The sequence below is a fragment of the Mastomys coucha genome, unplaced genomic scaffold, assembly GCF_008632895.1.
Source record: "Mastomys coucha isolate ucsf_1 unplaced genomic scaffold, UCSF_Mcou_1 pScaffold11, whole genome shotgun sequence".
NCBI lineage: Eukaryota > Metazoa > Chordata > Mammalia > Rodentia > Muridae > Mastomys > Mastomys coucha.
The window spans coordinates 13,025,941-13,051,172 of NW_022196893.1; the positions used below are offsets into that span (position 1 = coordinate 13,025,941).

Here is a 25,232-nt window from a genome sequence, read left to right on the forward strand (position 1 = left end):
CTTGGACCTGACAAGTGCCCTGGGCTCGAGTTGTCTCAGGACAGGGTAGCTCTCTCAGAATCTCTTGAGGGGAAGGTAGGGTCCAGAAAGAACACTGAAACTCACTCCCCAGTCACCCTGCCATACCAAACAGGTCCTTTGGGAGTAGACTGGGCTTGACCAGATGAGCTCCAACGTGGCCTGCTGGGCAAGTCTAGTTTATTCAGTATTTTGAAAAGATGCAATTGGATGCTAGCATTTGCAAGTCAGGAGGTTTCACATTAGAGCCTCATTTCTGGCACCTTTAAAAATAGAATTCAAGGCACTCTGGATCTGAAGTGTGAAATTCCTGGCTCTGAGCATGACACTGTGTTTGACTGGGATCCCACCCGAGTCTCTGAGGTAGCCAGGCTCCCGGAACAGCAGCTGCCTCTGTCCAATGTCCACCACCAACTGTTCCATAGTCAGGAGGGTTGGCGATTTGTCAAGCCTTCTGACCTCAGATCTGGACCTGGTTTGATAAATGAATTTTTCATATCTGGTCTTTCCAGAAAGAGCCTGTGACGGTTTCAAGCAGAGCCCCCTCATGTATCCAGAGGACAGTGTCAGGAGACACAAGTGGTCCTCGGCTCACTATGGTTTGACAAAATTCCACCGTTATGATTGTGCAAGGCCTGGGCTGGGTAGCTCTATTGCTTAGAATGCTTGCCTGCCTTGTGGGCACAATGCTTTGTAGTCAATCATTATGCTATAAACTGGGTATAGTGGCTTATTCCTGTAATCCCAGCACTTGAGAGGTGGAGGCAGGATCATCTTGAAATGCTTATTCTTGCTGTCATACTGTTATTATTGTCCCTGAGTTTCCTGACAGCCAGAGGGAAAAGAGAAGCAACAAAGTATCATCATCATCATCATCATCATCATCATCATCATCATCATCATCATCATCATCATCATCATCACCATCCTCACCATCCCATTCTTTTATACTCGATAGGGAGTGACTCTTCATGAAAGGTATGTTTTCTGTCTCTAAATGGTGGAAAGACATGTTTCTGATGGGATAGGAAGAGCAGCAGAGCTAACTGAATCCTTAGCATCTCTTACGGGGTTAGGAGGTGTTGTGTTCAAGCCACTGGCCAGTACTGGGGGAGGCAGAGTCTTTCCATCTGACTGGGCACATCAGGGGACAGGGCAGAGAGCATCGTGAAGCCAGGGCCTGAGAACAGGAAACCCAACAAAGGTGGGGATTTAAGAGGCATATCCCTAGACAAGTTTCCTGAATCCACTGAGCATTTCTGTGTGCTAGGCAAAGATGAGTTAGGCTAGACACATGTCTTCCTTCCGGCATCTGACACCCCTCCCCCCCAGCTTGTGTTATCTTCTCTGTAGACAACTGTTTCTTTTCATTTTCTTTCTTTTCCTCTTTCTCTCTCTCTCTCTCTCTCTCTCTCTCTCTCTCTTTTTTTTTTTTTTTTGAGACAGGGTTTCTCTGTGTAGCTCTGGCTATCCTGGAACTCTCTTTGTAGACCAGGCTGGCCTTGAACTCAGAACTCTGGGATTAAAGCTGGACACCACCACCGCCTGGCTTGGCGTCTGTTTATTTGCACAGCATGTCTGCTCTGCTTCATTGGTGGTCGCAAATGTTAAGGAAGTTGTGGGGGGAGAAAATATTATGTAACCATGGCGTGCCATTCAGCTACAGAGGCGAGCCAGAACCTACTCCGACTCCACACTAATCCCAGCACGGAGAATATAAAGAACCCATGTCGCCCCTAACTACAAAGAGCTAAAAAATACGGGATAGATGGAAAGATACCAGCAGCCAAAGCTGAGTGGGGAGCTGAAAACATGACTGAAGAAGTCCGGAGTCCCCACAGGGGGCTGTCAGGGAAGGCTTCCTCAAGGAAGTGACCAGGAGCATGGGTTTTCAAGGTTGCATAAGAGTTTTCCTTGTAAGAGAAAAGGAATAAGCCAGCAAAAGCTGTGGTATCTCCAGAGACCCTACTGAGAACTGGGTGGTGCCACAAGGCCAAAGCATGGAACACAAGTGTGAATGGTGGTGGAACACAAGTGTGAATGGTGGTGGGGGATTGGAGCATGGCTTTGCTTTTCTGTCTCTTCCTTCCTTCCTTCCTTCCTTCCTTCCTTCCTTCTCTCCCTGCCTCCCTGCCTCCTCTCTTCCTTCCTTCCTTCCTTCCTTCCTTCCTTTCTTTCTTTCTTTTTCTTTTTTCCTCTTCTTTCTTTGTGTAACTGTTGTTCTTTTTACCAAGACAGGGTTTCTCTGTGCAGCTCTGGTTGTTCTAGAACTCCATCTGGCCTTGATCTTTCCTTCCTTCCTTCCTTCCTTCCTTCCTTCCTTCCTTCCTTCCTTCCTTCCTTCTTTCCTTCCTTCCTTCTCTCCCTGCCTCCCTGCCTCCCTGCCTCCTTCCTTCCTTCCTTCCTTTCTCTCTCTCTCTCTCTCTCTCTCTCTCTCTCTCTCTCTCTCTCTCTTTCTTCCTCTTCTTTCTTTGTGTAGCTGTTGTTCTTTTTACCAAGACAGGGTTTCTCTGTGCAGCTCTGGTTGTTCTAGAACTCCATTTGTAGACCAGGCTGGCCTTGAACACAAGACCTGCCCCTGCCTCCCAAGGTTTGGGATTTAGTGTGTGCCACCACTGCCCGGTTGGAGGGTGGCCTTTCAAGACAGCTTAGACCTAGAAGAAATCCTGATTAACTTGTAGTTGCTACTCCCTTCTGACCCCATCGGCAACTTATGCCTGCCCTGGTTTGCGTGTGATTTATTGACATGTCATGGAGAAGTGTCTCCGCAGAGTGGCCAGTAGCTCTGGTGTTCGGCAGAGAACCCTGGAGACCCAGACTGCAGGGGATTTTTTTCAGCTGCTTTAAGAGGTTTTGTGGAGTCCCAGGGGCTGGCAGGGGCTGCCAGGGTGGGTGTCTCTGGGCTCAGCCCAGAGCCAGAGGACAGGGAATAAGAGTATGCAGCGTCCCGAGTGGGAATGGCTGCAATGTTCAGATTCCAGCTGAGAGGGCAGGACAGGCTTTTCTTTGTTCCTCCCCCACTGTTCTCCTGCCCAAGCTCAAAGGCTGGAAGAGGCCAAAAGAGCAGCTTTGAGGGACGGGAGGAGGCTCTCTGCATCCTAGAAAAGTGGCCGCCAGGAGTCCAGCATGGGCATGGTGGTGCATACCTTTGATCCCAGTATTCAGGAGGCAGAGGCAGGTGGATTTCTGAATCAGAGGAAGTGAGTTCCAGGACAGTCAGGGCTACATAGAGAAACCTTGTCTGGAGAACCCATAACAAAGAAACGAACGAACAATAGCCGGGAAATACTTCATAGGTGAAATGCTTGCTGTATGAGCTTGAGTTGGCTTCCCAACATCCACATCGAAGGCAAGTATGCCTGTACTCTCCGTACAAGGTGGGCAGAGACGGGAGGTGGCCTGGAGTCCACTGGGTGGGCGCCTTAGCTAAATCAATGAACTCCACGTTCATTAAAAGGCTCTCCGAAAACAAGAGGGAGATTGAGGATAATGCCCAGCATTGACTTCTGACCTCTCTATGCAGGCAGATATCCATGTATGCACAACATACACATATGTGCACGTACATGTACAGGTACACGTGGTGGCCACAGTCCCGTTAACAATCTTTCTGGAGGACGTAGGTAGGTAGACCTTCTCCCTCTCGCTCATTAGAAGTTGAAATATGGAGATCTGAGAGCCCATGCTTTACTGTGTGACTGTGGGAAATCCACTTCCCTTTCTGGTTTTGTGGCTTTGAGCAGCTTCCCACAGGTTCATGGGAGTCGAAAGAAACCATGGGGTTAAACAGACAAGAAAATAGAAATCCCAAAGCCACAACTGTGTGTGTGCAAGCATGTGTGTAATGTGTAAGCGTGTATGTGTATGTTTGTGTGTGTGTATGTGTGCTTGCATGTATGTGTGTGTGTGCGTGTGTTTGTAGGTCTGTGTGTTTATGGCTGAATTCAGTGTCTTCCGCTTGTTAGGCACACCATCCACCACCAAGCTAACTACCTCCAGGGTCATCAGTTTTCAAGGCTCCCATGGAGGGGGTGCAGTGTACAGTAACAGCACTGGGCAAGATTAGAGGCTCCCTAAGGTCCCTCTCACAGCAGTCTGAAAATGTGTCCACACCACTGCTTATCAAACAGTCCTGCCTCCTAAGCTCTCAGTGTGCCATAGAAGTTTACCTTCCTACCTTCTTGTAATGGGTGGCTCATCTAGCTAGTTCTGGCCAACCAGTGCTAATTAGTTCAAAGCCATCAGTGGCTGGCAAGGGGATTCATTAATCTACAGTTTGTTACAATCCCTGGCAATGACCTGGAGGGTCCTAGAGCGAGGGTGACGTGGGACGTAGTTAGTTCACAGTGTCGTGGACAGAAGGGATGAATGAGAAACTAGTCCTTGGTGTCATAGCACCTAGGGTCTTGGAGTAGTTTGTCACCTAGACTATCTAAGCCAACCCCTATTATGGAACAACGTGGGGCTCAGAAAGACAAAGGGATGTTGAAATTCATGTGGCTGCAGAACACACAAGTTTGAGAGGTATCATAGCACATACTCTTTGTCAGGGAGGTCACCATAAAGACTGGAGCGGAGGTGTCTGTCTTTGGAGGATACTTGCCAACGTCTCAGTCTTTGGTGGGAAAGTGCACAGATGCACATTATCATTTTGGCCACTAGAGGGCAGCTGGACCCAAGTTTGTAATTGGTGCTATTGGTGGGAGCACTGAACTCTGCTCGGCCCCACATTCTAAAACTGTGGGTGGACACCAGAAACTAAAATGTGGGAGCGGAGAAAACTGGGCAACAGCAAAAGGTTTCTGAATTCACAACAACCCAAAATTGAAATGAATCTGAGCTGTTTCTGCCAACTCTTGTGTGTTGGAATTGAATTTGATGTGCACCCTTTGACCTTCCCATGCCATACACTACCTACCGATGAATGCCATCTAAAAGCTCACAGAGGCTATGGTGCATTGTAAACCGCAGTGTCTTTGCTGCTAATATAGAAACAAAACGGTTTAGTGATGGAGAACCAAGTCAGCATGTTCCTACCTTGCTCCTTATTGGCTAAGTAGAAACTCAGCTCCATCCATAGCTGTGCATAAACCAGGTGTGGCAGAGCTCGCGGGTGATCCCAGCCACCATTCCTGGAGGCCCGAGGACCATGTTCAAGGTCATTCTTGGAGGTTTAGGGCTAACTTGGTACATGTGAGACCCCATGTAAAACAAAAACAGCTGCTTCAGTCGCTGCCTGGAGTGTCAGAAGGAGATTAAGCGAACTCTGACTCCGGAGTAGGGAAAACTATCTCTAACAATTTTTGAACACATGCCTGCTGTTATCATTCTGATTTATGAAAAATGGCGCTCTCAGCATTGCCAATTATAAAGTCAAAATATCCATGAGTTCTAAAAACCACTGAAGATATTTTACATTCCACTGCAGCAGGTAAACAGCTAAGATTTAGTTTTGTAAAACCAAATGAGCATCTCTTATCTCATTAGTATGCAAATTTGCCTTTGTCTTTAACAAATGGTAAAATTTTATGTGTACCAAAGAATTACTTTGGCCAGGCGTTGGCAGCGCATGCCTTTAATCCCAGCACTTGGGAGGCAGAGGCAGGCGGATTTCTGAGTTCGAGGCCAGCCTGGTCTACAGAGTGAGTTCCAGGATAGCCAGGGCTATACAGAGAAACCCTGTCTTGAAAAACCAAAAACCAAAAAAAAAAAAAAAAAAAAAAAAAAAAAAAAAAAAAAAAAAAAAAGAAACCAAAACTTTAAAATAAATTTCTTTTTCTTTTTTCTTTTATGTCTATGGATACACTGTTGCTGTCTTCAGACACACCAGAAGAGGACATCAGATTCCATTACAGATGACTGTGAGCCACCATGTGGTTGCTGGGAATTGAACTCAGGACCTCTGGAAGAGCAGTGAGTGCTCTTAACCGCAAGCCACCTCTCCAGCCCATAAATTTCTTTTTCATGTTAATGTTATCTATTTGGTGTTTTGTTTTGCTGTTTCTGAGGCTCTGGGGACAACTCAAGAGTTTTATGCAGGCTAGCTGGGAGCTCTGTCACTATACCAATCCCCAGATGAAATGAATCAATTCCTTTGGATTATTATCAGTAAGTACTTGGTTTATAGAACTGTATTGTATACCTGTATACATGACGTTGAGGACAAATGTCTTGGCTACAGAGGCTGCAGAGGGAAAAATGACAAGCAGCTTGCTCAGAGCTGGTCCACACTGGAGGGAAAGGAGGTAGACCAGCAGGCGAAGGATGGAGATGGATGAGACTCCGGTCTTGCTCTGAAAGGAGGGAGGAGGGGTGGATTCTAGATCTTCAGGCTGGTAGAAATCACCTCAGGGCATCTGATCTCTAACTGAGAAGACAGCTGACACCTAGGACGGTTTTCTTGTTGTTTGGTTTGGTTTTTTGTTTTGTTTTGTTTTGTTTTTTTCTTTTTTCTTTTTCTGAGACAGGACTTCTCTGTATAGCCCTGGCTGTTCTGGAACTTGCTCTGACACCTGCCTCTCTACGTTCCATTGCTGGGAATAAAGGCGTGCACCACCACCTCCTGGCCTATCGGACAGGAGTCTTATAATGAGTGGTCAGGCAAGGAAAACTCAGGGCTTCAGTCCGGGCTGCCTGATCTCCAGGAGGTAAGAGAGCGGTGGCAGGCCCTACAGAGCTGGCTCCCTAGGCTGTCCAGGCTGATTTTGCTACTTCTTTCTTTCCTCAGGGCCTCAAAACATGTAAGGAGGGGAAAGAACTCAGACAGCGCCCCTCCCCCTCCAGTGTGATTTCTCGAATGTTGCCTGGTAACCAGGGCATAGCCAGCTATGGAAACCTAAGGCTTGGAGGGGAGAGAATGGATCAGAAGAGGCGAGGATCCTGGGCCCACACATTCACCATTCAGTTACTGTGCAGAAACATACTGAGTGATTCTTGTCAGGCCCTGGGACCCAGAGAAGAATACGATCTGCATCTTTCAGAACTGTGCTGCCCAATATGGTAGATGCACATTCAAATGAAATAAAATTGAAAAAGAAAATCCAGGTCCTTGGTCAACATAGAATAATTGTAAGTGCTCAGGAGCCACCTGTGGCTGCTGGCTATTTTATTGGACAGTGGACATATAGAACATTTCCATTATCATGGAAAGTTCTATTGGCCCGGCCAGAAGCTCACTCGCCAAGGAGAGCAGCTCATAGGAAAGCAGGTCAGATCCCTCAGTGTTGTGGGGTATGGCGCCCTCATTGGTAGAAATGAAGTGGCAAGATGATGGGTAGAGGACGTGCCAAGAGGGCACTTCGCTTTGCTCCTGACTCAGAGTGAGTGTTTAGGGCAGCTCTGTGGCATGCGCTCTGTGGCCGATGCTGTGATGATCTGCTTACATGCCTGGGTTTTGTAGAAGACTCTGAGTTTCCCCAGCCTGGCTCAGTCCCTGGCACAGAGTAAGTACCCAGCCAATGGTGGCTCCTCCTACCACGGTCCTTCTTATACCATCGTGTGACAGAGCAGCCTAGTGCTTGGGAATACAGAAAAAGGTGCGGATCTCAGCCCAGTAGCCAGAGGCTGCTGAGAGCCCGCCTCACCAGAGACAGTGTGGGCAGATCTGTGGATTTCTTTGAGGTCTGGCTCCAGTCTTTTTTTTTTTTTTTTTTTTTTCTTTTTTTCGAGACAGGGTTTCTCTGTCTAGCCCTGGCTGTCCTGGGACTCACTCTGTAGACCAGGCTGGCCTCAAACTCAGAAATCCACCTGCCTCTGCCTCCCAAGTGCTGGGATTAAAGGCGTGTGCCTCCACCGCCTAGTGGGACTGGCTATCTTCATACCCGGAGTCTTAGTACAGGATCTGTCTGAAGAAAGCTGAGTCTCAGAGAATGGATTTGAAGGGTACAGATACATACTCAGACATTCCAACATGAAGCACAATCAATCTCAGGAGCATGGACACAGACTGCCCCAGGGTCAGCAAGGTCTCAGAAGGCTGCAGAGGGAAAAGCGGGAGGATACAGGTACAAACAGGGACATCACCGTTGGAGTAGCTGGGTTCTCTCTTACTGGTGATACTTCTCAAGGGTCCAGTCTTGGAGACTAGAACACATGGGCTATGAGCCATCCCCTCCCTAGGTGGCTCTGTGTTTAGGGCAGCTCAGTTGGCTGACACCCATAGCTCTGTAGGATTCCAGAGACTCAGAGCAGCCATTCACTGCCCACCCACTATCGAGAGGCCAGAGCCTCCCTGCCCAGAGCCCAGCCCAGCTGCTGGGGATATAGCTAGAGAGGGACAGGCTAGGGAAAACTGAGCCCTCAGCTTGTGGACTGTGATGGCGAGGCTTAGCGAAGGCTCAAGAGAGGACCCAGAGAAGAGAGGTCTCTGAGCCTGGTCACATGGCTCACCTCTGGGTGCAGAAGAGCGGGTGGTCCAGCTCCCTTGACTGAAAACCACAGGCCTCTTTTCTGTCTTCTGATCCAGGTAGGTGTGCATGCCTGTCTTTGTGTGACTATGGGTGTGTGGGGGGTAGGAAGGGTAGGGCTAAGATGTTCACAGGGCACAGGGCTCACTGAGGAGGCAGGGATCTAGTGACATGAGAACAAAGTGACCTCAGAAGTTCTGCCCCTTGGGCTTATGGCTAAGTGCAGGGCAACCAAGGTGTGCCCAAGTGCATGTGGTGGGGACAGTCTGGGTGAGAGAGGTCAGAGCGGCAGGGATATGCCTAATGGAGAAGAGGCAGAGACTGACAGTTGAGAGAAATACACAGCTAGAGATGATGGGCTGAGGACATCCCTTAAGGCAGAATGAAGGTCCCCATGCTTCCTACTTCTCCTGTTCCAAATGTCAGAGAGACGGTTATTATACCACTCTCCTCTGCCAGTCCCTTACACTCAGATAGTCACACCCCACCCCCAGTGTTGGCCTGACTCCCCAAGCAGCAGCCTGTGATGTTGAAAGTAATGGAAATAACTTTGACCCAGAGGCAGCCCCAGCCAGCCATCTGGGGATCCTGGAGGCCACCTTGGGGAATATGCTTCATCTATCCAGTTTGCCTGGCAGCACTGGAGTGTTGAGCTGGGGACTCCCGTTTCTCTCAACTCCCTGCCCCTAGACAGCCTTTTCCAACCCCATCCCTGACCCACTGCCCGGACCTCAGAGTCCTTCAGTCACGCCCCACAGATCCACTATACTCAGATCCATTCCCAACATTCCCCCTTTCAACCTGTCTTTGAATGGTTGCTCCTAAGAGGAGAGGGGACCAGGTTATCTTGCAGGACCTGGACAGCTTTGCATCCTTGCCTGGACCCTGTTCTCCTTCAGCCTTATCTTTACCCTGCCATGCATAGCCTGGGAGTCCTGTGTTGGGGCTTTCAAAAGGAGGTTTTCCCTTCTTGTCTGTGGGCTGTCCTCAGGAGCTGCCCGGGGGCAGGCACAACTTCCTTCTGCTGATACCCACCCTATTCAGGCCCCACCCAAATGTCTCTCTCCCCAGCACAACTCCAGCTCAGGGGCTCTTTCCTGGTGTAGTGCAGGGGTCCTGGTTCAGACTCTGTTCTCAGGCCATCTGGACATCCCACAGCCTCTGACCCAGATACCTGGATTCTTGCTCTGGTTGCTATGGTGTTTTCTGCAAGAGACAGGCAGATTGCTTTCCTCTAGGGTCCTTGAATATGTATGTAACCTCCACAGAGCTGTCCAGGGAGAGCCGCCCCCCCTCTGACCCAAGAAAAGAGAGAGCAAAACTCCATCCTGGGTTCTCTGATGTCAGGGGCAAGTGCCTATATTGTGGCTGCCGAATGGGCAGCTGTATGAGCTGTGAGTCGATCTGTAGCGGGTGGAAGCTGTGGGGCTAAAGGAAAACACAAAGTCCCTAAGGACTCAACGGGCCCTCAAATTAGAGTTCCGTCAGGCTGGCAGCGCCACCTGCTGGTTAGGAGGAGGAGAGCTGAGACCTCGCCCTTGTGGTTGGTTGCCTTAGGGAAAGCTGGACAGCCCGGATGAACCACTTCACACCTGCTCCTCCGGAGATGCAGCCGCACAGGCCTCCAGGCCCCAGAATATCTTTCTCTCGAAGCCACATGCTGGCGCACCACACCCACCAAAAGCTCGCTGCGGATGTGTCCTCCCTCATCCCTGTCATCAAGAAGACTGTCCATTTGGATGCCTTCCCCCAGAGCAATGTCCTACAGAATTCCAACCAGCCAAGCATTAGATCCAGCGCCTGGAGTATGTCCCAACAGGACACTGCCGTGGGGACCCTGAGTTCCATGCCTCCCAATAGTCTTATGCCCAGGAAACTCAGCTCTATTTCCTTAACAATTCGCCAGAAGGTCCAAACAGGGCCCCTAGATGCCTCACTTTCTCATTGGGAAGAATTGCCCAATTTGCACAAGGAGGCTGTCACCCACAGAGAAAGGAGGCTGTCTGCTTCAAGTTTGCCACTCATGACTCAAGTGTCACAGGTCAGGACCTCCTCTGAAGGCCATGGGAACCCAGGCCTTACCAAGTTCAGCAGAACACCCGCAGGGGATAAGCCTCTGGTGTCTTCATGTTTAACTTTACCTTTCCAAGCTCAGTTCACTCAGAGTTCATCAAGCCTTCCAGGGCCAGGTTCCATGGGTCAAGTTCCTACCAGAACCTCTCCAGGAAGAGGCAAGTGCAGGCCCAGGGGTATTCCCAGATCCAGAGCATACCTCCAAAGGGCTACCTCTGCTACAAACTTGTCTGTTGTGAGCACAAAACTAGAGAAAGCCAGAAATATAGGCTCAGTCGCTATCAACAGAAAAGAGTTAGTTAGCAATATGCCCACACCAAACCCATCCAAACTGGTCAGAAGCACAGAGCTTCCTATTCTGGATGCTAAGATGGACCTGGCCATCAATTTACCAGTAGCATCCAAGTCAGGAAAAGCCACAGACTCAATGACAGCAGGCACAGCCAGGAATTTAGCTAAAGCAGAGACAACCAAGCCCTGTCAGGTTATGAATTTGGTAACTGCAGAGTCAGACAAGCGGGAAAATGTCATGCTTTTGAGCACGGGGGCCTCAAACATGGCTTTGCCAACATCGGATGAGGCCAAGGGGTGCATACCCAGGTTGGACACAGTCAAAGCTTTGGCAGGAGCCACAGGAGGCAAGCTGGACACAACTGCAGATTCTTCTGCATTGGACACAAGCGGACTAGGTGCAGCCGTGGATTCAGTTGTGCTGGTTCACCCAGATTCAGCCAGTAGTGAGACCAAGCCACATATTGTCAACAATCTGACTATCTCAGACACTGCTACCTCTGCTGCCTCTCTAACGCCGAGCAGAAGCACAGACCCAGCCCAGGACCATGCCGCTGTGGATGCTTCCACAGACACTATCAAGGAACTCACCTCGCTGGACCTGGCCAGACGACCCAAAGGTAAATGCAAGGGCTTGGTTGGGGAGGCTCTGCTGGTGGGCAAGCAGGGATGCATCCATCTCAACAGGTTATAAAAGAGCAGGGACTCTCTGGTCAGAATTGAATAAGTGGCAGAAAAGGGGCCAAGGGTTGAGGGGCTGAAGGAAAATGAACTGGGCCGAGGGAAGCTGTCCGGAGAAAGATTCACAGCTTAGGATGTATTGAGTCTCCTTCTTGATCATTATCTATGCTTGTTTCTTAGTTCTCTAAGAAGTCAGGATAGTCGGGTGGTTAATAAGTGAGTCTAGCTTTAAGGAAAGTCTGAGTTTGAGGTCTCTCTGGTCTACAGAGTAGGTTCCAGGATGGCTAGGGCTACATAGAGAAATTCTTTCTGGACCTCCCCCCACCCACCCAAAGTCTAATGAACAAAAACACAGATCTGCTATTTAAAAGGGATGTCAGTGATGGGAAGATAGAATTCACAGCCAGCCTTACCTGGAAGTCTTGGCTCCAGCTCTTTAAAGTTGGAGGTGTGTGTGGGTATGTGTGTGAGTGTATGTGTGTGTGTGTATAAGTCCTACACATGTCTATAAATAGGTCAGCACAAGGGCTAGAAATTCTATGGATGTCTCAGCTTAGATTCTGGGTCAGGAAAAAGTCTTGGGATGTAGCCAGTCCAATGCTTGAGCTTAGTCCTCCGCTCATCAGAGCCTCTCCTGTCCCACTGTGCACACGGCCTTGTCTTCACTCTTTATGGTATGACCCCAGCTCTCCAGCTCAGCTCAGCTCTCTCTCCCGAACTCTGTGGGACTCCTCCCCTTGGGTGTCTCCAGGACCTGTCCAGAGGCAGGGAGCCCTTCCCTTCTAGAACCAGCTGCTGCCCTACCCCATCTCCCTCCTTCAGCTGCAGGAACCATGATGATGGGATTCCCAGGTAACCAGTCTTCCATTTTCTTCTCATCCCATTCAGTCTATCCCCCATCTGATTTATGTACCTTCTCTGTCCTTGACCATGTGGCTGTCCTGGAACTAACTATAACTATGTAGATCAGGCTGGTTTCAAACACCATATATCTGTAAACTGTGTATATACGTATATGTATGTATATATATATGTGTATATATACATATATGTATATATGTATGTGTATATATATGCATATATATATATATATTTTTCTTTGTAGGCCTGGCTGTCCTGGAACTAACTATAACTATGTAGATTAGGCTGGTTTCAAACGTCATATATCTGTAAACTGTATATGCATGCATGTATGTATGTATGTATGTGAATAAACACACACACATATGTATGTGTATATATATTTCCTATGACGCTCTGGCTGTCCTGGCAGTAACTATGAGACTAGGCTGGTTTCAAGCGACAGAGCGAGTGTCCTACCCTCTGTAGGGGATTAAAGGGGTGCACAGCCACACCACGCAGCTGTCGTCACTGTGTATCCTTCCGCTTCTTCCCTCCTCCACAAAGCTGCGACAGGCACTTAGTTATTTGATGGCATAAGGTAACAAAGTCTCACTATCCCCACCCCTAAAACCTACTGTGCAGCCTGCCTCTCCACCCTCTTAGATGGGGCAGCCCTTTTCTGCATCTTTCTTGCCTCAGATCAGGGCCACATTCTGAGTGATCACCTGTACAGCGCTCTGCCGCCTCCCGGCTTCCCTGCCCGCATTGCCCTTCACTGGAAAATGCCCCTTTATTCTTTTTTTCTCTTCTCCGTTTGTCTTTCCACGTTGGCCCTCACCTGCTCCAAATCGTCCGATATATCTCCATGGTGCCATAGCACCTGTGCAAACCAACTTTCTGTTTTTTCTATTAACACCCCAAAGCTTTAAGGTCAAGGAGGTTTGGTCATCCTCAGTCCTGTGCTTCCAGGGTTGATCAACTAGCCGTCGCCAAGGCATCAAAGACTCTTTGGGTGGGTAGGAGAGGCTCAGGGAAACTCAGGGTTACAGGGTTCAGCACCCAGACTGGGAGCTGGGTCTGGAACCCAGTTCTCTTGATTCGGAGCTCAGTCAGCAACCGCGCCTGGGCAGAACCGCGGTGAACCAGCGCAACATCCCAATCACCGCGTGACTCACGCACGCGCGCCGTCGCCGGCAGGGGCCACCGGTCTCCTGCGCCCTGGACCCGGTGAGGGGCTAGGGATAAGATCTAAGGAGACAGACGAGGACTGGGATGCAGGCACCTTACCCGGCCGGGCATCCCTAGCTCTGGCACCCGCTCCCGCGTGCTAGCGCGGGAGCTGCGGGAAGGGGAGGGGCCCTCGGCGAGGCCGGCTTGCGCGCGGGTCACGTGGTGCCGGTGGCAGCGGCGGCATCGGTGCGCGCGGGCAGGGGCGGCGCGGCGCCGAGCGAGCGGAGGCGAGGTCCCGGGCGGGCGCGGGGCGCAGGGGCGGCGCGGCCGGGTGGCGGGTCGGGCGGGTAGGCGGTACGGCGCCGAGGGGCGAGGCCCGGCTGCAGGGGCCGCTTGGCCCAGGGAGAGCCCGCGCCCGGCTCAGCCTTGCAGCCCCGCGCCCTGAGCATCTCCCGGAGGACCCGAGACAAAGGAGGATTCATGTCCAAAGGTAGGGCTGTCGCTTGGGCGCCTGGCACCGGCCTGGAGGAGGCTGCGGCCCCGAGCCCTACCAAAGGGAGGGTTTGCTCTGCCGAGGACCCCACGTGCAGTGACATATGCATGGACACGCGCACACCCGGTGGCACACACTTGGAAGCGTAAAAGGCACACAGAGAAGCTTGGGGAGGTATGGAGACCCAGATGCTTAGAGAAAGCCTCCGCTGGAGCACACCAGGGCACGCGCACACATTCACCGCTCTTACTCCAAGCTTGGGGTCCAGACCACCGACAACCAGTAAGAGACCTGTGCGCTGACACATCAATCAGTCCCCTTCCCCCACACAGAGACCAAGCACAGAGACAGGCACCAGCTGGTGGTCTCCAAGGGAACTCATTGGCCTCCTGGCTAGAATGGAGGAGAGGGGGGTGTCCCAGGGCCCTTTGCTTCTTATAATGCAGAAGGATTTCTTTCTATTTCCTTTTTTTCTTTTTCTTTTTTGGAGCTGCCCAGGGCTGGAACTGGGATGAACTGGAATTGGCTGTATGGTGGAGGTGGGATCTTAAAAGCTGCTGGCTACCAGGGGCTAGCTAAGACCCCTCAGCTTGGGAGGGAAGAGAGAGCCCTAGCATTAAGCTAACGGGGGACAGGCACTATTCTTGAAAGATCTCCTTCTCCTATTGCCACCTTTCCAACAGAGGGGTGGGGTCTTTGGTCCAGACGAAGACAAAGCCATTCATTTTCCTGTAGGAGAGAGCACTGTATCCTTGCTTGCCTTAGGGATGGAGTCTGTTGTCCTGAGGGGTCAGAGCTGAGTCAGGTGGACTGTCTCTCTTTCTGGAACCCTGGTGTGGCAGGTTCCTAGCAGGGAGTGCTGCAGACAGATGCAACCCTTTCTGGGTGATCTGGGAGCTTAGGAGGGCCCCCCCCAAGGACCATCTAGCTGCTTTCTGCGATGAGCACTGTTATGAGCTCTTTCCCTATTCTTGGGGAGCCCCCCTCTGATCTCAGATGCAGAGACAGAGGAGGTTTCTATAGGTGAACCTACCTTGACTGTGGCTCACACAACAGCTATTGGTTGGTTGGGGTGGGGTCCAGGTGCTCTGGACAGGAAGTATCCTCTGAGGAAGAAGGAGAGAGGTGTTTGCAGGGACACCTGCCTGGTGGGGCTTTGATTCACCATCCATCCATCCATTCATCTATCCATCCATCCATCCATTCATCTATCCATCCATCCATCCATTCATCCATTCATCTTTCCATTCATTGTTGAGGGTCTATGATATGCTAGGTGCGCTGGGCACAGAGAACAATAAGGCTTGGCTTCTTCTCAAAGAGGGCTGGGATCTTGCACATATTCACTGATGGGTCATTTACATGCATGGTTTTGCATGGCTTTCCCAGTAAGCAAAGCAAGGCAGATACCCTACCTTCTGAGAAAAACCAAAACCAAAACCAAAAGGCTATTCCTATAACCCTAGGCTTATAGGAATCACTTAGCTGGGATTCACACCTGTGTCAGCTGCTCATCCAAGGATGGCCTGGTGGAGACCGGGGGACAGGAAGAACAGATGATGGAGCCATGGATGGCCTGGTGGGAACTGGGGAACAGGAGGAACAGATGATGGAGCCATGGCTGGCTGGCGGGGACTGGAGGACAGGAGGAACAGATGATGGAGCCATGGATGGCCTGGTGGGGATGGGGTGGGGGACAGGAGGAACAGATGATGGAGCCATGGATGGCCTGGTGGGGACCAGGGGACAGGAGGAACAGATGATGGAGCCATGAATGGCCTGGTGGGGACAGGTGACAGGAGGAACAGATGATGGAGCCATAGAGGCCAACCCCAGAGCAGCATTTGCTCTGTTAGGACTTGGTCTACTGGTTAGGCACCCTCACAGACAGTGGGTCCTCTGGGACAATGGCCTTGTCTTGGATACAACTCTCTCCTTGACATTTATTGTAGTGCTTAGTTTAGTTGGGCTTTCACTTGACAGCCTATGGAATGGCCTGGAACGAATGGATATGCTTAAGTACTATAGAACCTAAAGAGGATGGAGGCAGCCCACAGTGAGGGGCCGCCACATCAAGTGGGAAGGCTTTCAGCGAGGAGTTGTTACTTAACTGGCATTTTGAGGGGGGACAGGGTGTTCCAGCAAAGCTTGTGACACGGCAGCATGTCTGTGGCACTTATAGCCCACCAGTGGCTTTTGTTAGCCTGTGACTGGTGTGTAATTGGCATGTAATTGGCATGTGGTCAGGAGGAGGCTGACTGGTTATTCTGTACCTTACTCATAATGGATGCTAACACTGCTCCTTGGAAAAATGAATGTAAGAGCCACTCCTGCCCTGGACTTACATGAAGCTGGCCAGAGTCTAGGAGTTACTTGGGCATTGGGTCAGCTCCCTCTTTCAATCAGGGTCAGACAGACAGAGCCGTGTAGGCCACGATGTAAAGACACATGCTTTGTAACCATACTTACAACCTCCACATATACAAGTACCCTTGCCTGCATCCCTGGTTGTTTATGTCACCACACAGGCTGTGGGTACCAAATGTGCCCAGCAGGCACACAGGAAACCAAAAGGGCCAGGCTCTGAGAACAGCAGGAAGAAGAAACGGGGTACTGGCTCCCAAAGCAGATGTGCTAAAGGGGCACATGAGCCATGTATGGAGTGGAGGAGCAGGCTCAGGCGGTTCAGAGTCAGCTGTCACAAGGCTGAGCCAACCCTGCTGCCCTCTGGAGCCACCTGGCTGACAACAGCTTCCTGGGAAGCAGGAGGGAACCGAGCCAGGCTTTGGGGAGGTGTTAAGGCTTTGTCAGATTTAGCTGTGCCTGAGGAGGACAGAGGAAAAGAAGAGTTTCCCATCAGGAGGCACATCTTGCCAGTACTAGGAGAAGGACCAGGTGGTGGGGGTACTAGAGCAGACTCCTGGCTGGGCCTGGCGGTGGGGAGGGAGACATGTTCCCACTTCCTCCTGACCATCTGCTGCACCGTCGACTCTCCTCACAAGGCCGAGATGCACAGTGGTAGTCATGGACCGCTTGAAGATGGCAAAGCCTCTAGAGAACATGGAAGCAGAGAACATGTTTGTGAGATTAGCAAATTAGGGGCACATCCCCCTCCTAAATGCAATCCCGTGCACAGCTTCAAACCTTCCCCTCTCCAGAAAGCCGAACTTGAAAAGGGCAAGGGCAAAAGGGACTGGGTCTGTGTGAGGCTGTACTCCGGGGGTATAAGCATCATATCTCATGTGATGCTCACTACAGTCTTCATCATGGCCCTACGACCATTCTCCAGAGGAAGAAGCAGGCCGAGAGGAGGGAATTGGCCCACACAAGTGTACAAGCTGACAGACAGCAGAGCTAAGCTCTTTTTTACCACACCCCACACACTCACTTTACAGAGAGGGAAACAGAATTGGTTTCTTCTAGGACTTACTCTGTTGGCCAGTGTGACTCTGCCACCTCTCTCCTGTGTGTGAACACATCCATGGTTTGCCAAGGGGACTTTTGATCTTCTCTGGGGAGGGAGGGCTCGTTCCTCAGCCTCCCCTTCTGTGGTTTACTAGCATGAATGTATCATTGTAGGCAAACTGCAGTCCTTGTTTGGGACTCAGCCCTTACCATGGGCTCTGTAGAATCAAAACTTGGTATGGGAGGGTGTCAGGAGATCCTCCACTGCATACCAGCTGTGCAACTCATGGCACAGAGGGGAAACTGAGGCTGAAGGTGGGGTAACGCTTACTTCGCAAAGAAGGGTAGCTCCGATGGCTTCTAAAAGACCAAGTAACTGAGGCCATTGACAGTCACTAGACCTAGTGACATAGATCCAGGACCCTAAAGGTTCTCTGTTCCATAGTTGGCAAGGTAAGATGCAGGTCTGATTTTTTTTTTTTTCTGAGACAGGGTTTCTCTGTATAGCCCTGGATGTCCTGGAACTCACTCTGTAGACCAGGCTGGCCTCAAACTCAGAAATATGCCTGCCTCTGCCTCCCAAGTACTGGGATTAAAGGCGTGCACCACCACCGCCCATAGATGCAGGTCTGAATAACAGATGTTTCGTGGACCAATGATCTTTTGTAATGGAGTTATCCTCCAGGAAATATTTGGTACTTTTGGTGGCTCCTTCTGGAAACTAGTAGAGACTGTGGGTGCTAGTGACTCTCCTGCAGAGACGTAAGACAGTCAATCCTGCTACAATAGATACCTAAGTATCAATAGGGCTGAGGGGAGGGGACCCTTGGATTGCACATGCAGATGTAGTATTTTGGAGCAGGTTCAGGATGATCAAGTGCCCTCTTCTGGCCTCTGAATACACATAGTACACACACTTACATTCAGGCAATGCATTTACCTTATGCCTAAGGTGAAAATAAATAAATCTTTACATAATAAACAAACTAAAGAACCTCATACTGGAACAGATTTTGACAATGACCTAAACTGGACTCATCTTGAGTAAGTCCTCAAGACATCAGTGTTCTCCCCAGACCCAGTGTGGGACCCAGACTGGATGATGTTATGGCCTCTTCCAGTCCCAACTCTGTGACTCCATACTAAGGTACTCTTGGTCTTCCATGAAACCCTTGCTCTCTTGCCGCTCACCCTACCTATCTCTCCTACCTTGGCTTTTCAGGGCTCCCAGAGGCTAGGACGGACGCAGCCATGTCAGAGCTGGTACCCGAGCCCAGGCCTAAGCCGGCGGTGCCCATGAAGCCGGTCAGCATCAACTCCAACCTGCTAGGCTACATTGGTATTGACACCATTATCGAACAGATGCGCAAGAAGACCATGAAGACCGGCTTTGACTTCAACATCATGGTCGTTGGTATGGAAAGCCATGGGGTCACTGAAGGCCTAGTGGTGGGCAGCACCCAGGATCTCATTTCTTTCCCCAGAATGGCCTGGCTTCTCTAGGGTGAGCTCTTTCTAGGAGAGGATTTCAGCATGTTGATCACAAGGGTCTGATCCCCTCCTCTTAACCTGCTGATTCAAGGATAGGAGATTTGGATGGATGGCCAGGCTAGCTTCCCCACTGATGGAGTGTAGACAAGCAGCCTGTTGGTCACTCTGAGCTGGCTTTTAGGTTTGTGGAATGGAGTAGCCCTTTCCTACTTCCAAGAACCGTGAGAGGACTAGGCGAGAGATGGCCTTATTCATGTTTGTAGAACGGTGAAGCTTTAAACATTTCCAGGGTTTTAGTCACTAAGTAGCATCAGTGAGTCACGGAATGTAGCAGAAAGGTGCATTTGTCTAATCTGAGTTGTTCCCTGGGTGTGCAGAGAGCGAGGCATCCTTCTCCTTCCTGCTTCTCCCAGTCCAAAACAAACCCTGCCCCTTTAACCTTGTAAAGGTCTCCTAGGTGTGTCAGCTCCTGCCCATCCCTCCACCACTACCGTAGACCGAGCTAGGGTCTCCTCTGGATTACTGCAGCTATCTGACCCAGTGTTGCTCACAAAGTACTGACCTGGAGCAGGATAAGAACAGCGGCCAGGATAGAAGTCCTCCCAATGGTTGGCTACACATCCGCCAGCTGAGCTGACGGTGTGCTCTCTGAGGCAGATGTTTAACTTAGTGCCAAAGTCTACCTCAAGAACCAGGATCAGTTGGTTCATGGACACTTACAGCTGGGCTGTGGGGCAGTTGGGGTGACCTTCATCCTCCTGGTCTCCCTTCCTCTCCAGTTCCTTGTCCACTGGCTACCTAACCCTCTTCCAACCTGCAGAACTCATCGAACCATCCATCCTAATTCCATGGCTCTCACTTAACCTCGGGATAAATTTAGACTTCTCTCCCGACTGGGAGCTGCTCCAAGTCAGCTCTTACCAGTCTCCATCTACACTCCGCTCTGCACACAGAGGCCCTCGACTTGCCATGCTCTTTCCTATAGAGCCATTATTACAGGATGGTTTAAGTGGCTTTTGCCAACTCCCCAGGTGGCATGAGAAAATGCATCTGTTTGCCACTCCTAGTCTCTGCTGGTCCCCTCCTTCCTTATCCATCTGTCAAGAGACAATCTATAAATCTATAAAGATCTAAAAATCTATAAAGACAATCTATAAAGATCACATGACAAGCTCAAAGCAGTGAGAACACCTCAGTTGGTGTCTAGAACCCTGGGCTCTTTCCTCTCTGCCTGGCCACTCCCCCCGCCCCCCAATATACTACATATACTACATGGATGCTTTAGACCAGCCCTTCTTGGACATTATCATCCAGTTAATTCTTCTTAAAGCCCAGTTAAGCCACAGGTTCTGAGGTGGAACTTGTGCAGACATCAGGGCGAATGGCAGCATTGGTCACCAGCTACGAGGCATTCTAGGTAATTCTTATGCATGAGAACTGCTGCGCAGACCTGTGGTTCTTGAGCGAGCTTTGACTTAGAGGCCCTCTTTGAAAGCAGAGCTATATAATTGACACAGGCAGAAAGGGAGCCATCATGGATGAAGGTGCTGTGGCCCTGCCTGCCTGGCTTCCCCTCCTCTCCCAGTACTTCCTCCAATAGGCCATTAGGCCCTCTCGGAACACAATTTAAAAAGTAGTGGGGGTTGGAAGGATGGCTCAGTAAGTAAGAGCACCGGTTACCTGAGGAACTGAGTTTAAATCTCCAGCATCTACATAAAAAAACTAGGTGCAGCCAGCTACACTTGTATGTGTGGCCCCAGTGCAGTGGGGAGCAGAGACGGGAAGCCTACTGGGTCTTGCTGGTCACCAGCCTAACTCCAGGCTCAATCAGAGATCTCGTCTCAAAGGAATAAAGTGGGGAGTGATAGGGCAGCATATTCAGCGTCCTTTCCTGGCCTCTTCTAGCACATGCACTGGTACACATACATGAGCATACAACACACATGCTCCACTACCACCCGTGTATACATACACACATAACACTCATACATACATAAACACATTCACACATACACATGTTCAACATATATACATACATACATACATACATACACATGCATGCACACACACATCTATGCATGAGCATATATCACACATAATGCACACATAGTATGTATACATATCACACATACCACATATATACACACATACTTAGGTATACATACATACATGCATACCTGGGCATATAACATCCATCCATACATAGCATATAATATACACATCACATATACACAGACATACAATGCACAACACACACACATACACATACATACAACATGAGCATAAAGGATACATATATACACAATATATATGTCATCATTCTTGGGGTGTGAGCCTTAGTCTTGTGTTTACTAGCTCTACTGCCTCGTAAATGTTATATTAGAAGAGGTTTCTAGGGCCGTCCCATCTAGGGAGATAACTGCTATGAGATACATAGGGATGGTAAGAATGATTTTAGGGTTAGGGATTTAGTTCTGTGTTAGAGAGCCCGACTGTCAAGCACAATGCCCTGGTTTTCAGTTCCCAGCACCAGTGGCGGGGTGGAGTTAAAAAGACCAATTTTACTGACAGATGTGGAAAAGCTCAGGCACCATGAGTCAGGATCTGAAAGTAAAGTAATTCTTCTGTTTTCACTTTTACTGTTATCAAATACAGAAAAGCTAAGTTGAGCAAAACCACAAGCCAAACCAAACTAGAAGACTACACCACACACCACCCACACGCACAAGTTGTGCTTTCTTTCCCCAATGATCCTGGAGTCCATGAAGGGACATGAAATCCAGCTGTCATTTCCCAAGGCCCCTCTCTGTTAAAGAGACAGCCATTCCTACCTGACGCTCAGTCCTCAGGGGGTATTCAAACAAGACACTGGAGTTCTGTGAGCTCACAGGAGGGCTCTGCAGCGCAGGAGGCAGATGTGGGGCCTGTCTCCCTTTCTCTCTCGCCCCTTCCCGCGCTGCAGGCCAGAGTGGACTGGGCAAGTCAACCCTGGTCAACACGCTGTTCAAGTCCCAAGTGAGCCGAAAGGCCTCCAGCTGGAACCGGGAGGAGAAGATCCCGAAGACAGTGGAGATCAAAGCGATTGGGCATGGTGAGGACTAGACTGGAATCCTCTGTGGACAAGCAAGAGAAAGGAAGGGGGCATGGTGGGCACTAAGATGTGGATGGCAACTACAATGTGGAATTAAACCCCCCAGATTTGTTGGATAAATTCCTTAGGGTGCTAGGCCTAGTGAGGTAGGAATGGAGAATGTGTGTGTGTGTGTTGGGGATACTGACATGAAAGTGGTGGTTCTTGAACTAGAGGAGGAAGCCCAGGGAGGATTTAGACAGACGTAGAAACAGGAAGAAGCCAGGCACGGCCTCCTCGGTGTAGTGAACAGCGTGTATAAAAGTGCTGAGTGGGAGAAGTCTGTAACGTTGACTTTGCAAATAGCTGCTTCTTAGAAGTATGGGTGTCGCTGGCCAGTGGGTTACAGGGCCTCCGATGCGTTCTGTTCTCTCTAGTGATAGAGGAAGGCGGTGTCAAGATGAAGCTAACAGTCATCGACACGCCAGGTTTTGGAGACCAGATCAACAATGAAAACTGGTATGTGCCTACCTCTGGGATTTTCTTCCACTTAAATACCCTGCTAGGAAGACACGATGCATTGAGAACTACCTGCATCCTCTCTTGGCTTGGTCCCATCCATGGGAAGCCATTCGTTGGAGAGGCTGAGGGAGATCTGGCCATTGGGTGGAGAAAGGAGGGAGTGGGGGATTGTGTTCCAACTGTGCCTCAGAGGCACGCTGGAGTTTTGTCGCTTGGGTGGATCCCATCTGTCTTAGTTAGGGTTTTACTGCTGTGAACAGGCACCATGACCAAGGCAACTCTTATAAGAGTAACATTTAATTGGGGCTGGCTTATAGGTCAGAGGTTCAGTCCATCATCATCATGACAGGCAGCATGGCCAGATGTGGAATTGGAGGAGCTGAGAGTTCTACCTCGTGTTCCATAGGCAGCTAGGAGAAGACTGGCTTCCAGGCAGCTAGAATGAGAGTCTCAAAGTCCACGCCCACAGTGACACACCTACTCCAACAAGGCTACACCTCCTAATAGTGCCACTCCCTGAGTCAAGCATATACAAACCATCACACCATCTATTTTTTTTTCCCTTGCCCTTCAGCTGGGAGCCCATTGAGAAATACATCAATGAACAGTATGAAAAGTTCCTGAAAGAGGAGGTGAATATTGCCAGGAAGAAGCGCATCCCTGACACCCGAGTCCACTGCTGCCTCTACTTCATCTCCCCGACAGGACACTCGTACGTACCAGACCCACCCCTACTGCTGAGCCTGGCTCCAGTCTGTGTCATCTGTGCCATGGATTGGAGACTCTATACCTGGACTTAGCTGGGGAGAGCTGGATGGCTGGAAGGTCATGGCCCTGGGATCTTAGGGTTCCTCAGACTTCCTATAAGAAAGAGAGTAAAACTGGCTGTTACTGCCTTCCGTACTGCTCACTGGTGTCTCTGTACAGCCCAACTGTACCAGCAGAGAGAACTTAAGCAGAGGGCACCTTGTTTGTTCAATGGACACTTGCTTTGGATAAGGCTCGGGGTGTGGGGTTGGCAAGAAAGGCAAAGCTGAGAGAATTGGGGCTCCTGGATTGGGGCTAGTATTTAGAAAAGGTATGGAACTTGGCTGTGGGAATCTAGAGTGGCCATCTCAGCAGGAGGAGCCAGACATCTAGAGACAAAGGCTGTGCTGGGAACGTGACTGGTAAGCAGCAGATGGGCCCCATGATAGGGAGTGTGGCAACAGGTAGAGGTCAGACATCTCACGGGTGTTTCTAGCCACCATCCTGCAGGGCAATGTGGATCTCTAAGCCCTTCTGCAAGGTCAGAACTTAAGCTTTCGAGAGGCTATAGACCGTTAAGTTTGAAGGAGCCATGGGTACTCAGCCAGTGTTGAGTTGGGGCCTCACACTGCTAAGTAAGCACTGTTCCATTGAGCTATACTCCAGCCCTCTTTCTGCTTCTCCTCCTCCCCACCTTCCTCTTCTTCCTCCTTCTCTTCTTCCTCCTCCTCATACTTATTTATTTATGTTTATGTTTTTTGAGATAAGGTTTCTCTGTGCAGCCCTGGCTGTCCTGGAACTGGCTCTGTAGACCAGGCTGGCCTCAAACTCGAGATCCGCTTGCCTCTGCCTCTCGAGTGCTGGCATGTGCCACCATGCCTGACCCTCCTTTTACTTTTTGAGACAGGTTCTCAGTTATCCAAAATTACCTTGAACTTAATGTGTAGCCCAGGCTGGCCTTGAAATTGAGATCTTCCTGCCTCAGCTAGCAAGATAGTTTTAAAACTCCCCAGACCTCAGGACACTATCAGACAGTCTGACTTAGTGGACCCCCAGATTGCAAACTAGACTCAGACTGGGGTGCTAGAGCTGGGCTCTGCAGGATGAGCTGTGGGGCTGATAGGAGGCCATTGAGAAGAGTTCAGTTGGTGATGACCATCTATGTTTGTCCCCCAACTTGGGTCAGAGACGGTATCATGGGTGGTTTGCAAGGGTTTACAGAGAGGGATGCTTTGTGTGAAAACTGTGGAACGTAAGAGGGAGCTTGACTCTGAGGGGTTAAGGACAAGGTTGGGGACATGTAGCAGGCGCCGAAGCAGTAGATATATGCAAGAGGAGAGGCTGCAGCTGCAGGGCCTCAGCTGCACGAACTCAGCTGCAGGGCCTCAGCCAGGTTCCCAGACCAGTCCGCTCCCCAGGACGGTCTGGCAAGGTGGCAGTGGCTGAGTCAGGAAGGGGATGTGGCTCTGACCTTCCTGCCTTCTCTGGGCCCCAGCTTACGACCACTTGATCTTGAGTTCATGAAACACCTCAGCAAAGTGGTGAACATCATCCCCGTCATTGCCAAGGCTGACACCATGACCCTGGAGGAGAAGTCTGAATTCAAGCAGAGGGTGAGCTGGGTCTTCTCTGTCCTTTTCCCACCTCTAGTGCTACCTTCCCCTCCTTTGGGTCTAAACTGTCTCCTGCCTGCCATGTCTTCCACTTCCCCTCCAGTTCTCCACCCTCACTCCCTCCTACTTCACCATTCAAGGCAAGGGCTAGACGTTCCTGGGACCAGAGGTGAGGCCATCAATTCCAGGCTGCCTTCCCCTTCCCCTCCACACTTGGTCTGCAAAGGCTCCTGTTCATCATCACAGTGAACTGATACAAGAGTATGCTAATTGGTTGCCAAGCCCTACTAATTCCCATTGGGTGAAAAGAAAAAGAAAGTAACCAAAATGAACACTGAGGAGGTTATGGAGGAAGAGACTTAACTTGGTCTTGAAAGAGAGCTGAACGCCCAGCCAGCGGGGGGGGGGGG

At 50.2% G+C, this 25,232-nt stretch overlaps 1 protein-coding gene across 3 annotated transcripts in view; it reads left to right on the forward strand.

The window, feature by feature from the left end:
- The first annotated feature begins 7,092 nt into the window (after window positions 1-7,092).
- The window catches only part of Septin3 (septin 3), a 27,588-nt gene continuing 9,448 nt past the window's right edge, over window positions 7,093-25,232 (forward strand). The window contains exons 1-7 of one of the 3 annotated variants that reach the window (XM_031350452.1): window positions 7,104-7,460; window positions 9,981-11,407; window positions 18,602-18,793; window positions 21,833-21,961; window positions 22,378-22,459; window positions 23,037-23,174; window positions 24,705-24,822. In XM_031350452.1, coding sequence (XP_031206312.1) covers window positions 10,000-11,407; window positions 18,602-18,793; window positions 21,833-21,961; window positions 22,378-22,459; window positions 23,037-23,174; window positions 24,705-24,822 — 2,067 coding nt within the window. In that variant the 5' untranslated portion in view covers window positions 7,104-7,460; window positions 9,981-9,999. Of the gene's footprint in view, window positions 7,461-9,980; window positions 11,408-13,765; window positions 13,972-18,601; window positions 18,794-21,525; window positions 21,553-21,832; window positions 21,962-22,377; window positions 22,460-23,036; window positions 23,175-24,704; window positions 24,823-25,232 lie in introns of those variants that run through there. The other 2 variants (XM_031350454.1, XM_031350453.1) reach the window with 2 other exon arrangements.